The sequence below is a fragment of the Pleurodeles waltl genome, chromosome 5 (assembly GCF_031143425.1).
Source record: "Pleurodeles waltl isolate 20211129_DDA chromosome 5, aPleWal1.hap1.20221129, whole genome shotgun sequence".
Classification (NCBI taxonomy): domain Eukaryota; kingdom Metazoa; phylum Chordata; class Amphibia; order Caudata; family Salamandridae; genus Pleurodeles; species Pleurodeles waltl.
In genome coordinates this window covers 1237599371-1237616216 of record NC_090444.1, presented here as the reverse complement: position 1 = coordinate 1237616216, position 16846 = coordinate 1237599371, and the positions used below count along the sequence as shown (strand labels likewise).

General features: G+C 46.8%; 1 protein-coding gene across 2 annotated transcripts in view; it reads left to right on the top strand.

Annotated features, from left to right (window-relative positions):
* HACE1 (HECT domain and ankyrin repeat containing E3 ubiquitin protein ligase 1) overlaps nucleotides 1–16846 on the top strand; it is a 299062-nt gene that overhangs the window by 32486 nt on the left and 249730 nt on the right. For both annotated transcript variants that reach the window (XM_069235476.1, XM_069235475.1), the window contains exons 3-4: nucleotides 6662–6751; nucleotides 11631–11735. In XM_069235476.1, coding sequence (XP_069091577.1) covers nucleotides 6662–6751; nucleotides 11631–11735 — 195 coding nt within the window. The remainder of the gene's footprint in view (nucleotides 1–6661; nucleotides 6752–11630; nucleotides 11736–16846) is intronic.

The window sequence follows — 16846 nt, the reverse complement described above, 5'->3', positions numbered from 1 at the left end:
GTATTTGGGACACCTGGTAAGTGGAGGCAAGTTATAGCCTCTCCATGAAAAGATAGAAACCATCATGGCCTGGCAACTACCTAAAGGCCAAACAGAAGTGCAAGCCTTCCTTGGCCTCACTGGCTATCCAGAAGATTTGTTAAAAACTATGTCCCTTTTTGTTGCCCCCTTAACTGAGGTGACTTCGAAGAAGCAGCCCAGATTAGTGATCTGGACAGGTATGTCAGAAAGTCTTTGACACCCTTAAAGAAGTTGTGTGCACAGCACCTGTACTCAAGGCAGCTTACTTCTCCAATCAATTCATCATGCAAATGGATGCATCAGCAAAAAGAACAAATGATGGACTGAATGCTGAACAATGCAAACATTCACCCCCAGTCGCAAAGATCTGGGTTTAATCCATTGTTTTTTTTGCTCACCATGCCACCCCAGTTTGGACCCAGCCATATGCAAATCAGCCTTGACCCTGTTCCTCATGGGAACAGTCCAGCCCGAACTGCCAATCCAGGTCCTTCCTGGACCAGAAACAAGCATCCTGGGTCCGGTTTCAGGGTATCACCCTTCATCAGCCAAGCTAGCTTGATTCCAGTGGCATAGTGAGCCCGGGACCCACATCTTGGCATACCCGACGCACTTATGGCGACAAAAGCAAAATGAACAAATGATGAACGGAATGCTGAACAATGCAAACATTCACCCTCAGTCGCAAAGATCTGGGTTCAGTCGATAGTTTTTTTGCTCACCATGCCACCCTAGTTTGGACCCAGCTGTGTGCAAATCAGTCTTGACCCTGCTCCTCATGGGAACAGTCCAGCCTGAACTGCCAAGCCAGGTCCTCCCTGTACTGGAAACAAGCATCCTGGGACTGGTTTCAGGGTATCACCCTTCATCAGTCAGGCTGTGTGTGCCATTTTTGACTATCTTTTTGGCCTAGCATGATAAACTTCTTGCGATGCCTAAACATTCCCTTGTTATGCATATGTTACCCATAAAATAGGCCTTCTGAGACCCACATAGCAGGCTGCCATGTATTGAAAAGAAGGGCATGTACTTTTACGTTTTACATGCCATGGTAGTGAAAAACTCCCAAATTCATTTTTCACTACTGCAAGACCTATCTTTTCCATAGGATAACATTTGAATGACTTCATCACATCTTATAAGTGTAATTCCCAACCTGGGAAAGATAAGTTTGTCAAGTTTGGTGTCTCTAGTCTCACAATTTAAAATCACATCTTATGGGGAAGTTGGATTTTAATTTTAATTCTGAAAATGACACTTTTGGATTATTGACATTTGATTACTTTTGCCATTTGGTGGGTACTGTCTGACTCCAAAATACGTTTGAGGTGGGGTGACAGCTAGGCTTATGCATTCCCTTCAGACAGTCACACTCAAAGGGAGCTTAGTTGTGACTGATAAGCTATCAACATCCTGATGGGCCATAGTGTGCAGGATGGGAGGGAGGAACTGACACGCCTAAATGTGCATTGTCCCACCACACCCAAGTTGCTGCATACCCCCTTTAGTGATTCAAGAGCCAGGGCAGGACCTCTTTGTGCTGCAAAGACCCTTCTTTGAAGTCTTCCCTCACTTCAAAGGCACAACTGGAAATACATGCTGTACCTCTGACACCACCAGTCAGTACACTTCTGGACCTGTGACCACTCTGCCAGGGAGAAGAGGATCTGCTGTGCGCAAGTAATGCTAGTCTGCTGGAACTGCTGTTTGCTGTACTCTTGCCTTGCTGTATTGCACTGTTGCCTGCTGATCTCTCTGCATGAGTGAGAAGGACTGCACCTGCACCACTGGAACCCAGAGTGACTGCAAGGGCTTGCTGCCCTGCCTCCTGTTGCCTAAGTCTCAGTGACACAAAAGACTTCGATAGAACCTTTCTGTTCCAGTTCATGGTCTCATCTGCTTGTGAGACTGCTCTGTCAAGTGGTGCCCTACCCCACCTCAGTCCTGGACCCTCAGAAATGGAACTAGTGGATGGTCTGGTAGAACAGACACATCCTCTGGTGCAAGAGCAGAATTGAGGCATCACCGCTGTTGCAGGAACCAGACTGGTGCATCGCAGTCAGAACTGCTGCATTACTCTCAGAACCACCACTTTGGAACTAACGCATTGCCAACACTGCATGGAGAAGATCGACTCATCGCCTCTACAGTGTGGGGAAGCCTGGTACATTGCATTCGGCACCCCCACACTTTGGAACCGTCACTATGCTCACGGAATTGACGCATCGCCACTGTTGTATTTAGAAATGTGGCACAACTCTTCACCAGCTGGGGGAGCGCAGACGCATCTCGCTGTTGCAACCAGGATCAAGGTACATTTCCTCTGGGGCTAGCATGGGTTCTACATCCGGCCTGTGCTCCATTGCATTCAGCCTGAACTCTTAACTTTGACCCAGTCTAGCGCAGCCAATTAACTCTTTTGCCGCTACTAGCTTCTAAGCGCTATACATTACATTTAATCTTTAAAAATTTATATCTCTTTTTCTACTAGATGGATTTTTGTCGTTGTGGTCTTTTTTTATTTATAAAATTGTAAAAAAAAATTCTAACCTGGTGTGGAGTCTTGTTTGGTGTTTTCACTGGGTTGTTATATGAAGTGTTGTACAAATACTTTACACGTTGCCTCTTAAGCTTAACTGCTCTGTGCCAAGCTACCAGAGGGGTGAGCACAGGTTAAATTATGGTGTGTATCTGACTTACCCTGACTAGGATTGTGGTTCCTGCTTGGACAGGTTGCATACCTCTGACAACCAAAAGTCCACTTTCTATCAACTTCTCTCCCCCACCTGGCTGCTAAAAACAGGGGCAGATAACTTGGGGGGAATGCATGCCACAAAAGAAGTATGGCTTAGTAGCAGTAGATAATGGAAATGTTGTTCACCTTAGGTAGTGAATCACATCATAGGCAACTCGACCTTTGCTCTGATTATCTGCTCTGGACCAGTATATTTTTACAACGTCCCATACTTGAGATTTCAGTGCTTAGGTAGCTTTGAGTGTAGCATTGCTGCATCTTTTCAGCAGCTCATTCTCAAATGTTCTGCAGTGCTGCAAAACAGAAGCTTCAACAGTCCGATTTTTCAGTTCTGTGCATTTTTTGATTGGGTGTGCAGGTCACTGCCATGGACTGCAAAGCAATGGTTCTTTACATTTGAACGTCGTTTGCTTGGTTCCTGTTATATTGTTCTAGAATTTTGTCCCTCTTATCCCTTTCTCCCTTTTTCCTTGGGACCTTTCTTTACATTCTTGCGCTGTTGTTTGTGTTGAGTTTCTGTTCTTTGTTGCTTCTTGCCTGTTTTTGGTGATATACGACCGTCAACGTTTTGCAGAATGTAGATGAATGACTTAAAGATGTGATTTTCTTCAATCTATATTCTTTATATTTTCAACTTTGCAAAAAACATACTGATGCAAGGAAACAATATTCTGGTGAATTTCTCCATCTGAATTAATAATCCTTTGTGTTTATTATGTATAAAATAAAGCTTTCTTGGTTACCATAGCAAAAATAAAGTTACATGTTATCGGAGCACAAATAAACGTATAGTTTGAGATTTCATGCTGCGGATGACCGCTAACTGAAAATTACAGATCAGACTTCTTTTTATTTTTAAATAGCAAGTTTTCCTCAGCATGCCACATTGTGATACATTTTACCTGTATGCGCTCACTTCTCCCTCCTTAAGTGTCAGTAAAAGATTTTATATCCGGGCGTCACAGTTTTTCTTTCCTAGTAAAACAGGTTTTGTGGTATGTCATGTAAATGCATGCCACATTTCACATTTTACAGTATGTAACTTTGACCTAGATTCTCCGTGTGCCATAAGAGTTTACCTTTAAGCTATATTTATATTTCAAGGTATGTGTTCTTCTTATCCACGCAAAATGTTACAGCTTGGCACAATGGCATGACTCTGTGGTCAGCACCACCATCCAAAGGCCCGGTAATTATTACTAGAGTATCGCTTTTCTACCATACCCACATATTTGTAAAGCACTTAAAGCAAGGAAGAGGGTCACACAAAGCAGTGGAAAGTGTGGTTCTAACTCATCTCAACTTCTGAGCTAAAACATAGAGGCAGATCATATTTCTGTAGAGTGAACTGTTTGTGCTCTTCCCATGAACCTGAGTTTGAGGTAGTCTCTGGGTGTTCTGATTGGTGTGTTTCTCTGAGATTGACCGGGCCTTCTACCACCGGGTTACGTGGTCAGATAGCGGTCTGGCATCTAAGCTGCACAGTTATGTTTTCTGTTTTTTGTTCTTGCTACTGCTGTAAGTTGTTGTTAACCTTGTGATCATTTAGGAGAGAGCCGGCAACCTCCACAGTCTTCTGAAGGGCATATGGTTCTCAGTAGACCTTATCTTTGCTGCTAACAAGTTCCACAGTTTTGCTACTTATACAGAGAATGACGTGCTGCCAATGTTTTTTTTTTTCTTGTATGCTCCAATTGTGAGAAGAAATGCCAGTCTAGAGTGAAAGTTCCTCGGTTTGGTGTATTTAGTGATATTCTTCCTGACATACTGGGCCATTACCATTTAGTGAATTGTGGATAATGCAAAGGAGCTTGAAAATGGACCTTCTGACACCTGTTATCCAGTGGCTGAACCGGAAAGTTGCCCCCTTGAGCATTCATGGAGACTTCTTTGCCTTCTGGTTACTTAAAAAGCTTAGGTGCCTCTTCTCACACATGGGATCTGGCACTCAGACGGTCTTTATAGTCTTGAGAGCTGAATGACATGGCTTACATACTCAATTTATCCGAACATGTTATTTAGCCTAGACCAGGGAAGTTTGAGATATATTTATTTGCATAGAGCAGTGGTTCCCAACCTTTTGACCTCTGTGGAACCCCACTTTATCATTCCTGGAACCCCCACTGAATCATTATAGGGATCCAGGGATTCCATCCCCTACACATTTTCCATACTGTATTCTGTTTGATGCCCCTGCACTGCACACAGATTCAATCTAAGTATACTAATGTTTTTTAATTTTTTATTCCAATTCGAACTTCCTTGACATTTGCAGTACATTTTAAAACTTTCAGTTGTACAGTTAGCCACTTTATTTACATACACTTTATTACTCTGTTAAAATTAGTTAATTTTCGAAGCAGTCAAGGACCCCCTGAGGAGGCTTCGTGGACCCCCGGGGATCCCCGGACCACAGGTTGGGACTCACTGGTGTAGAGGAGACGGATACTTTAATGGTCGGGGTCAGAGGAAGGGGAGCTTGAGCTCATTACTTTTATAAAGCATGAGGGACAGGGCCATGCAGAGGGGGTGGTATTTTGAGTCTAGGGCTGATCCCACTCTGTCAGCCTCTCAGTGCTGCAGCTGATGTCCTGGGGTGTTTGCAAACCTATCATGGACATCATCTTACCACCAACCTCCAAACACCAGAAAGCCATATGAGCAGAGCCAGCATTGTGTGACACATGGTGCATCATTTGTGTTGGTGAGTCTTTTAGCATCACATCTCCCCTGTTTTAAATTTCACCCCACTCTAGAAGGCACTTGTGCTTCCTAAGACACTACTTAACAAATCTACATTCTGCTCCTTTACCTTGGCGCACAGTGTGATCACACTTAAAGCACAAATCTGGATATGGCCTGTAATGCCATTTTAGGCACAATCTCCCACATATGCCCAACAAGTAATTACAGTGTGGGCACATATGGTGATTATTGCCGCAGTTTGTGGTGGGTAAAACCTGTTACATATTGCAGCAGCATATAGCGCTGTTTAAGCACATTGGAATGGGGAATGCAGTGCACTGTTGATGAATTATGCCCCATTCCAGGGTGTGCAACTCAGAATCAGGAAAAAAGTAAAAGAAGTGTGCAAACAGTACTGCATTTTGTAGGTTTGTTGTGATTGGGGTCTATTATGTGTATGTGAGTCAGCAAAACTAGCTCTATTGCTCTTTCTTTTTCTGGAGTTGAGGTAAGCTAGAAATGTATTTTATGTGATGTAAGATGGATCGGGCAGTGATTACGTTTTTTTTGTTATTGGTTGGTGACTACAGTTGAGCACGTTTATGTTTGTGTGTTACATAATGTTTGCTTCCAATAGTGCATCATTTTTTTAGTTTAAAATGTAAAAAAATCAAAAACATTCTTTTGTTTTTTTTTACCCGATATTGGTTTCTGCTTAAATCAACAAGGTTGTTGTGGTACCGTTGTAAGTGTTTAATATTTCTCTAGTTTTAGTTCATTAGATTACCTCATAATCTCTTTCACGTTTACAAGTTCCACCACCCCGGCATTCAGATTCAAAAGTATTTTCAATGATGTGTGAGTTTCTCCATTCTTAGCATTCACGTAATTAATTGCAATCCTTATGTGTCTCCAAATTGATGCTTTATGACACAGAAAACTAAAAGTCACACCAGTAATTCAGTGATTGTTTCCACCATCATGTTTTCTGCTGATTGATTGTAACAAATCCTAGTCCTGGTCTCAAGTCTAACTAAATAAATATTGCAGGAAAGCACAACACCCAAGGCTGGGGCCATCAAGGAGCTAAAACAGTAAGATTAGGCAAGGTGGGGTACAGAATACCAATACAATCCTGGCATTTACATAGTTAATTTTATTTAGCACTGAATGTTCAATACATCGATTTTTCCTGTTTAGGTCTGTGTCGGAACTACTTTCAAATTCAAAATTTGACGTGAATTACGCCTTTGGCCGTGTAAAGAGGAGCTTGCTGCATATTGCAGCCAAGTAAGTTTCCAGATTTTGTCTTCTTACCTGGCACTGAGAAATTATATGTTTAAAGTATCTTTTTCACACATTAACACCATAAAATGAATAACTATCATCCCCAGTCACAGATCTGGTTTTATTCCATGGTTATTTTGCTTGCCACTTCACTCCAGTTTGGACCCAGCCATATGCAAATCAGTCTTGACAGGGTATGTCCAGACGTGGGTCCCTTGCTCGCTACGCCACTGGATTCAAGCCAGCCTGGCTGATGAGTGTTGATACCCCCAAACCAGTTCTAGGATGCTTGTTTCCCATCCGGAAAGCAGGCCCACCACGCCTTGCATCAGCCACTACAATTGTGGTACTAAATAGTAGGACTTGAATTCCGGTGCTGCAAGGCCTCCTGCCAATGTCGCCCTTTGAAGAGAGGATAGAGCCACTCTTTCATGTCCGGTGCCCCAAAGGAAGTTTAGTATTAGGGAGTCTATGGTTCGAAAGTAAATCTGGGGAATCCACACTAGTAGAGTCCCAAGGAAATGCAGGAGTCATGGGAGGGCGATCATCTTCAACAGCACTACTGACCCGTTACCGACAGTGGGAGCATCTGCCAGAACTCTATACTGGCTCTAAAAGCACAAATTATCCAGCCCACATTACCCTTCAAGAGGTCTCCTGTGCTATAATAAATGTTGATTCCTAAATATGGTAGACAACGGGGCTCCCATTGTAGGGTCACACAACCTTCCGGAGGTAAACTAGTGGACCGCACAGGAAATAAACCGGATTTATTCCAATAATTTCGGAGGCCAGATAAAGTACCAAAACGGTCCAGGAGGGCTCAAGCCTCCTCCAGGTCTGACCCAGTTCCCTGTAAGAGGACCAAGGGGTCATCCGCATAGAGTGCTAATGATGTGTTCAGTTGCACGCCACAAGGCCCTGATAGGCAGTTTCCATTCTGGCAACACATGCCAGGGTCTCCATTGCCAATGCGAGTAGAGGGTGCGATGGGGGCAACTATACCAGGTTTTCCTCTCGGCTTTGTAGCTGTCGGAGATCATGTGCCCTGTTCTAACTCTAGCTGTGGGATCTGTATAGAGCAGCTTAATCCAGGAAAAAATGTTCCATTACACCATAATGGAAAGACCATTCCAAACTGTCAAATGCCTTCTCTATATCAATGGCAAAGATCACAGAATTGGCATCTTCATCCGGGCAGGCATGTGGGGGAGTAGGCAGAAGGCCAAGATTTTACTCAAACCTTTGTAGTTGGTGTTCATTATGTGTAAAGGATGGTAGGCTCCGTGTGTCAGTGGCTGGCTTACCTGGTTTTAGCAATGGTACCATTAGGACTTCGCGGCTGGACTATGGGAGTTGTCCAGTGTCTTTCACCATTTCATACAGTTCCGTCATCTTGGGGACCAGCCTCACCATAGGTGGAGTAAAATTCCACCGGGAGATAGTCCGTCCCCAGTGTTTTCTTAGCTGCACAAACCTCTTGTATGGTAAGATCTCTGCCCATGTCCTCTGTCATTGCAGGAGAGATCACAGGCAATGCCAGTGGTGTTAAGAAGGCCTCTATAGTGGTGGCATCTAGCACCCCAGACCTGCTGTACAGCCCGGTATAGTACTCCCGGTTTATGTCGTCCTGGCGATATACTTCATCTCCTGCTGCAGAATTTAGTTCTTTGATAATCGAAACCCGCTTGGCCGGTTCGCTAGGCATGCAAGAAGGGTCCCAGCTTGATCACCCTCGGCATGGCCTCGGATCGTAAATTCCCAGTGGTCGAAGAAACGCAGCCTTTCAGTATGCTCTGCCACTCGCTCCTTGGCCTCCTGCACCTCAGGCTGCACCTCCGGATGGCCAGGCCTACGTTTTTCACGCAAGGTTGCTTCTGCAGAGGAGAGGTCATCTTTTAGGGTCCCCCATACTCCCACCGATTGAGCTATGCAGCGCTCGTGGAGGACTGCTTTAAATGCCCCCTCGTTCTAGTTGCAGTGTAGAGGCAGTTCCTACGTTAGCGTCAAAATACTGCTCAATAGCCGATCCTATAGTGTTACAGAAAGCCGGGTCTTTAAGAGCTCCTGGGTGCAGCTTCCCCATCTGAATCCGAGGGCGCACCCTCCCTCACTCCAGGCCTAACAGTAGGAGATTGTGATCTGATATGGTTTGGGAGAGATACTCAGCAGAACTTACCCATTCATAGAGCTCCGGTGTACATAAAAATGTGTCCATTCTCACATGTAAACAGTTAAGGGGGTGGAAAAGAAGAAATAGTCCAGACTGCCAGGATTATGGGGACGCTAGGATTCCAGCCAGCCTCACTCTGCCTGCCAAGCAGAAAACACCCGGGCTACACGAGACACCAGCGAATTGCGCAGGGGTGATACAAGCGGTCCTGATCTGTGTTTGCTACACAGTTATAGTCAACACTCAATATGACTGATCCTGTTAAGTGGGAAGCCAGGGTCTTCGAAAATTCCACAAAGAACGCCTCCTCGCCAGCTTTGGGCCCTTAAATACTACCAATCACTATGTCTCTACTGTTCATCTGCCCAGCTACCAGCACAAAGCGTCCTGCCAGGTCTACCATCTGGCTTGTGAGTTGGAAGGGGACCCCAGGGTGGATCCAGATAAGTGCTCCCCTCTCGTAGGCCGAATAGGCCATATATAACAAGAACATACCCCAACACGTCCCCTCCCAAGGACGAGTAGGACGAAGCCCCCCCCCCCCCCCATTCAAACCATTAACCAAGAAATAGACATTTGTGGAAGAGTCCACTAAGAACTCAACCTGGAAGGGTGCATGTTGAGCTAGTATTCCCCGGCCCTGATCCCCCCCCCCCCATCTGCTAACTCTAAGAAAATATGTGTGCGCAAGCAGTGTACAATAGACCATCCTTGACATAATGGATCATTGTGACAGTGCCACCTCTAGGTCTATTCAGTCATAAACAGTTAATCAGAGACCCCCATAGAAATAGACCCCACCACCATCCTATGAAACCTCAAAGTTCTGCTAGGGCACTAGCTGGGTCAAAATAGATTGTCTGCGGTGTGTGGCGTGACCACAGATAGTTCCTCATCTGAAGGTTCTGGAGCGCTTTCACTGATCGTGAGGTCTGAGGCTCAGGACCTTCCCACCCCCTCCCCCCGACGGTTCAAAGTCAACACCTCCTCAATAGCTTGTTGTTATTCTCTGTGCACTTCTGCCTTAGTTGGGGTCTCCAGCCACCTCTCTTTCTTGCATTGAAGTGTTCTGCGCTATACTTTCCAAGGCGAATGTCAGCTGAGTCCTGCTTGCGGGATTCGCCTCTATTCAATTCCATGCCTCCTGCGGAGTCTGGAAGAAGAGTGTCCCCTCCGGAGTGATGACCCGTAATTGGGCAGGAAATATCATGGAGTACTGCACTCCCATCTGGCGTAACTGCTGCTTAACCTCAAATGGCGCCCATTGCTTCTGAATGGCTGTTGTAAAGTCTGGAAGGTTATTCTGATGTCCTCTCTTCCTGGCCTGGGCCAGGATATTGTTGTGATCTCTGAAATAAAGAAGACAAGCCACTACAGGGTGAGTTGGTGCCCCTGGAGGGGGTACATGGGCCGGAATCCCACGTGCCCTGTCCAGGGAAATGAATGGGGTCAAACCCTTCTCCTGCAGCCACCATTCCAGGAATGACAGCAGGTGTTGTCCCTCAGAGAGTTTGGTTAAGCCGACGATCCGGATGCTCTCACTGTCCTTGGCCATGATCTCTAAGGCACGTACTTTGTCCACCATAAGGGCAAGGTGCACCTACCAGGGGGTGACATCCGGGTGAATGTCCATCAAGGAGTGTTCCACCGTTATGACCTTCGCTACCAGATGCCTGTGGTCATCTTTTAAGATGCTAAGATCTTCTTCCAGCATATCAATCTTAGTCTCTAAAGTTTCCCTAGAGGCCGGGATAGCCTGACGATCCCTTGTATGGAAGAGCTGTTTTGTGGTTTGACAGGCATCAGCTGTGCCAATGTTGTACAGGTTTCCTGTGGACTTCGTGTAGCGTCCCATAGGTCTTGCTTCTGAGAGGCCTTTTCCATTGTGGCTATGCTGAGGGTGATGATGGGAAGCGAGGCACACCTCAGGATCAAGGGTAGCATATCAAGGCTGTTATTCTTTTCCCCAAGGCTGCGCTGCCACCTCAGGACCCGCATGCCAGAGGCATCGCAGTATCCACAGACTGAATGTTCTCGCTGGCCCTCCAAAGTCCAAGCCCCTCAAGATGCGTGGGATAGGCCCCCGACCCTGCCCTCAGGAGTGCTGCTAGGGCTCGCAGATCAAGCATGTAGTAAGACTGTTGCGAACCCTCCAAAACAATCCAAACTATGGGAAACACTCAGCTCCCAGGGCAAAGTCCAATGCTGACGGCAGTCTAACTATCAGAATGGGGGGAGTTGGGGCTTTGCCACGGCAGGAAGTGCCCCCCCTCTCAATAACGGGTTACGGTAGTAGAAGACTCCTCCTGGGCCCCCAACAGCACCTCATGGCCCCCCTGTTGCCATACCTCTAGGCTGGGTCTGTAGGCCACAATGCTTCGAGGGCCCAAACTTACTGTGCACCTCCGTACAGGCACTCGCGGTTGACTGCCATCTTCGGTGGTGCGCCGCCTCGCTGCAGTCCCTCAGCACCAGGCCCCAGCTCCAGGAGTTGGAGCATAGCCCATATCACATAGACAAGCCTTAAAAATGTTTGGTTTTTCACAATTGTTAGGGCACTAGTGTCTTTCCCTAACATAGTTATTAAGTCTGTCTTTATGTTTACATTATTCTGATATTTTGTTTCCAGTGGTCTAATTAAAACAGACCTGCTTCCCTGTTTTGTCTTGCAAGCTGTGATGCTAATATTCTCTTATTTTGTGTTTTCAGCTGTGGGTCTGTAGAATGTTTGATTTTACTGTTAAAGAAGGGGGCAACTCCAAACTATCAAGATATCTCTGGATGCACGCCTCTTCACCTGGCAGCTAGAAATGGGTAAGAAATACGGTGTATTTATTCAACCAATGTGAAGTGAAATTTGTTGTTGCTAATTTCATGACTTACCTAGTTGAAGAACTACTTTTCCTCAGAACATTGGAGGAATTATCAGTTGCCTCATGCTTGTTGCACCCAGTTTCCATGGTTCCGCAATTGGTTCATGCCATGAAGAAATTGTTTTGAGGGCAGCCATTTCAGATCTGATTGATGTCATCTAAAGGGGCTCATGATGTGTGCCTTGGTCACAGATACTGGGTTTTTTGGGTTTGTCTATTGGAACTTTCCGTTCATGCTCACAGAAAGAGAAGAAATTAGAAGAGAAGCAGATCATTATTGACTTTTGTATTTTATATTTTTCATTAGATAGTACTTTCCTCAATACAGTAATAGGGCTGAACTATTCTTTCACACAGTTCTGAGTGTAGGAATTGTTACTCTTTGTGAGAAACAGCCTCTTTTGTCCTGGTTAGCCACCACTTTTTGCCTAATATTTGATGTAGCCTCAAAACTGTTAGTGCCCAGGGCCCCTGCTGACCAGGTTCCCTGGGCCCGATCTCTTATCCTTAAACTGTTGTGATGTTTTGGCACAATTGGCAACACCTTTAGCTCCACTAAGTCCCTAGTAAATGGTACTTACGTACCCAGGGCATGGGGTACTGAGGGTAGGCCCCTGTTGGCAGCACCAGATTGTGCCACCCTATAGATCCAGAAGTAGCCGGCACTGCCATGGCAGGCTGAGTGTTCTGATTCAATCCCAAAAGACAGACTCGACATGGACAGGGCATACATGCTGTGTGCCAATACTCACTGCATGCACTATAGGTAAGTCACCCCTCTGGCAGCCTTAAGGGAGGGCACACTGTACTGTATGTGAGGGATTAGAAGCATGAGCAGTATGCCCCTACGGTGTCGGTGCCAAACGTGGGACATAGTAAGTGAACAGAGCAGCCATTTTAATACATGTGCTGGACACTGGTCAGTACGAGTTTCATACCTACGTGATGGCTACTCTGAATCCTGGGCTGTTTGGTATCAAACAACTCAGAGTGATAAATTGTTAGAAATTGGGTTTTTGGTTGGCAGTCAGGTTACCCTCTGTCCAAGCAAAAACCCTCACTCTAGTCAGGGTAAGTCACACACAATCCAAGATTATCCTGTGCCCACCGTCTGGTAGCTTGGCACGAGCAGTCAGGCTTAACTTAGAAGGCCATGTGTAAAGTATTTGTGCAATAAATCATACAATACCACCATATAGCACCACAAAAATACACCACACAGTGTTTAGAAAAATATATAATATTTATCAGGATAATTGTAGGTCAAAACAAATAAAGTTGCAATGTGAATTTGTAGAGATATCACTGAAAAGTGATGTAAAGTGTCTTAAGTCTTTAAAAAGTAAACAAAATCTCTTTTAAGCACAAAGTACCTGGTTTGGAGTGGAAAATCTCCTCAGAGGGCCACAGAAGAAGAAATAGGTGGAAAAATGGTGTGTGCGTTGATTTCTCCCCAGCACACACGGACTTGCGTTGTTATTTTTTATGCGGACAAGTCGTGCGTCGTTTTCCGGCGCGCGGACAGTCTCTTTCTGTGGATTGCGGGGATTACCAGATGTCCTGGGTCTCTGCGTGGATTCTCCTGCTTGTTTTCTGGCTGCGTGTCGTTCTGACGGGCTGCGCGTCGAAGTTTCGCTCTCACGGCAGGTGTCGCGGCGATTTCTCCTCTGGAAGTCGGGCGGCGTTGTCCTTGCGAGGCTGTGCGTCGAAGTTCCGTTCGTCCCAAAGGCGTTGCGTCGATCAGCGTCGGTGTGCAGCGTTTTTCTCGCCGGGGAACAAGCTGTGCGTCGAAATTTCAGCGCACCAAGCGTCCAAGTGAAAAAGAGAAGTCTTTTTGGTCCTGAGACTTCAGGGAACAGGAGGCAAGCTCTATCCAAGCCCTTGGAGAGCACTTTCACAGCCAGACAAGAGTTCAGCAAGGCAGCAGGGCAACAACAATGCAGCAGTCCTTTGTAGAAAGCAGTCAGGTGCGTCCTTTAGGCAGTCAGGCAGTTCTTTTTGGCAGGATGCAGGTTCTGGTTCAGGTTTCTTCTCCAGCAAGTGTCTGATGAGGTAGGGCAGAGGGCCTGTTTTATATACAAATGTGCCTTTGAAGTGGGGGAGACTTCAAAGAGTGGCTAAGAAGTGCACCAGGTCCCCTTTCAGTTCAATCCTGTCTGCCAGGGTCCCAGTCAGGGGTGTGTCAGTCCTTTGTGTGAGAGCAGGCCCTCCACCCTCCCAGCCCAGGAAGACCCATTCAAAATGCAGATGTATGCAAGTGAGGCTGAGTACCCTGTGTTTGGGGTGTGTCTGAGTGAATGCACAAGGAGCTGTCAACTAAGCCCAGCCAGACGTGGATTGTAAGGCACAGAAAGATGTAAGTGCAAAGAAATGCTCACTTTCTAAATGTGGCATTTCTAGAATAGTATTATTAAATCCAACTTCACCAGTCAGCTGGATTTTATATTACCATTCTGGCCATACTAAATATGACCTTCCTACTCCTTTCAGATCAGTAGCTACCACTTCAATACTGTATGAGGGCAGCCCCAATGTTAGCCTATGAAGGGAGCAGGCCTCACAGTAGTGCAAAAACGAATTTAGGAATTTTACACTACCAGGACATGTAAACTACACAGGTACATGTCCTGCCTTTCACACACACAGCACCCTGATACAGGGGTTACCTAGAGCACACATTAGAGGTGACTTATATGTGGAGAAAGGTGGAGGTTTAGGCTTGGCAAGTTCTTTTAAATGCCAAGTCGAGGTGACCTGAAACTGCACACTCAGGCCTTGCAATGGCAGGCCTGAGACAAGGAAAAGGGGCTACTTAACTGGGTGGCGCAACCAGTGCTGCAAGCCCACTAGTAGCATTTAATCTACAGGCCCTAGGCACATAGAGTGCACATTACTAGGGACTTATAAGTAAATTAAATAGTCCAATCAGGTATGATTCAAGGTTACCATGTTTTAAGGGAGAGAGCATATGCACTTTAGCACTGGTTAGCAGTGGTAAAGTGCGCAGAGTCTAAAAGCCAGCAAAAACAGTGTCCAAAAAGTGGAGGGAGGCAGGCAAAAAGTTAGGGGTGACCACCCTAAGGCTGTCAGGTCTAACATGTCACCCCCAGCTGAAAGTGGGGAGAGCTACCCGACCTCCTGGGAGCTCTCATCGCTAAGGCGGAAGTATCTGGAGAGACCATCAGCATTGGCGTGGTCAACCCCGGGGCGATGTTCCACCGTAAAGTCCATCCCCTGTAGGGAAATGGACCACCTCAAGAGTTTTGCGTTCTCACTCCTCAACTGCATGAGCGATCTGAGGGGCCTGTGGTCTGTCTGAACCCAGAAGTGAGTCCCAAACAGGTAGGGTCTTAGCTTCTTCAGTGCCCAGACCACAGCAAAAGCTTCTCTTTCAATAGCACTCCACCTCTGTTCCCGTGGTAATAGCCTTCTGCTAATAAAGACTACTGATTGGTCTAGGCCCTCCTCATTTAGCTGTGCTAGGACCGCCCCTATGCCATGCTCTGAAGCGTATGTCTGCACGATAAATTCCTGGGAGTAGTCAGGGGCCTTGAGCACGGGGGCCGTGCACATGGCTTCCTTCAGGGAGTCAAAGGCTTTCTGACAAGTCTCTGTCCAATTCACCAACCTAGGTTGTTTTTTTGGAAGTGAGTTCTGTCAACGGTGACACAATGGTACCCTAGCCCTTGACAAATCTGCGGTAGTATCCTGTGAGGCCTAAAAAGGCTCTCACCTCAGTCTGTGTTCTAGGTGGTTGCCAGGCCTTGATAGTTTCAATCTTGGCCTGGAGTGGCTGCACCTTGCCACCACCCACTAGGTGTCCCAAGTACACCACGGAACCCTGCCCATTCTGGCACTTACTAGCCTTGATGGTCAGGCCTGCCTGTTGCAGGGCCCAAAGCACCTCCTTGAGGTGGAGCAGGTTTTCCTCCCAGCTGGAACTGTAGACAGCTATGTCATCCAGGTAGGCTGCACAGAAGGCATCCTTGCCAGCTAGGACCCCGTTAACCAACCGTTGGAAGGTAGTGGGGGCATTTTTCAATCCAAATGGCATCACCTGGAACTGGTCATGGCCATCAGGGGTTGAAAATGCGGATCTCTCTTTAGCCCCCTCAGTCAGGGCGATCTGCCAGTACCCTGAAGTCAGATCAAACGTACTCAGGAACTTGGCAGCGCCCAGCCTGTCGACAAGCTCATCAGCTCGGGGGATGGGGTGAGCATCCGTCCGGGTGACTGAGTTGAGACCCCGGTAGTCCACACAGAACCGGAGTTCTGGCTTCGCACCTGGGGCAGTAGCCTTAGGGACCAACACCACTGGGCTGGCCCAGGGACTACTGGATTTCTCGATAACCCTTAAAGCTAACATCTTGGAGACCTCCTCCTTGATGCTGGCTTTCACCTTATCCGATAACCTGTTAATTTTGTTCTTCACAGGGAGACTGTCACCGGTGTCAATGTCATGAACACAGAGGTGGGTCAGTCCAGGAGTAAGGGAGAACAGGGGGGAGAACTGCTCCAACAGCTCATAGCAGTCTCCTTTCTGGTTTAGAGTCAGGGAGTCAGAGAGAATGACCCCTTTCACTTACCCATCACCTTCTTGGGCAGAGAGGAGGTCAGGGAGAGGTTCACTCTCCTCTTCCATTCCTTCATCTGTGACCAGAAGCATGTTGAACTCAGACCTCTCAAAATAAGCCTTTAGTCGTTTGACATGGAGCACCCTTAGGGGTTTCTAGGGGTTTAAAGGTCCACTAGGTAAGTGGCCTCCCCTTTCCGCTCCTTTACTTCAAATGGGCCAGACCAGCGGTCCTGGAGAGCTCTAGGCTCTCCTGGCTCCATTACCCACACTTTGTCTCCAGGTTGAAACTCTACCAGGGTGGCCTTCTGGTCATACCAGCGTTTCATTACCTCTTGACTGGCCTCAAGGTTACTTTGGTTCCAGAAGCGGGTCATCTGGTTGCGGAGGGCCAACATGTAGCTAGCACATCCTGAGGTGGCGCCTTTGGAGCTCTCTCCAACCCCTCCTTGACAATGCTTAAGGGTCCCCTGACACGG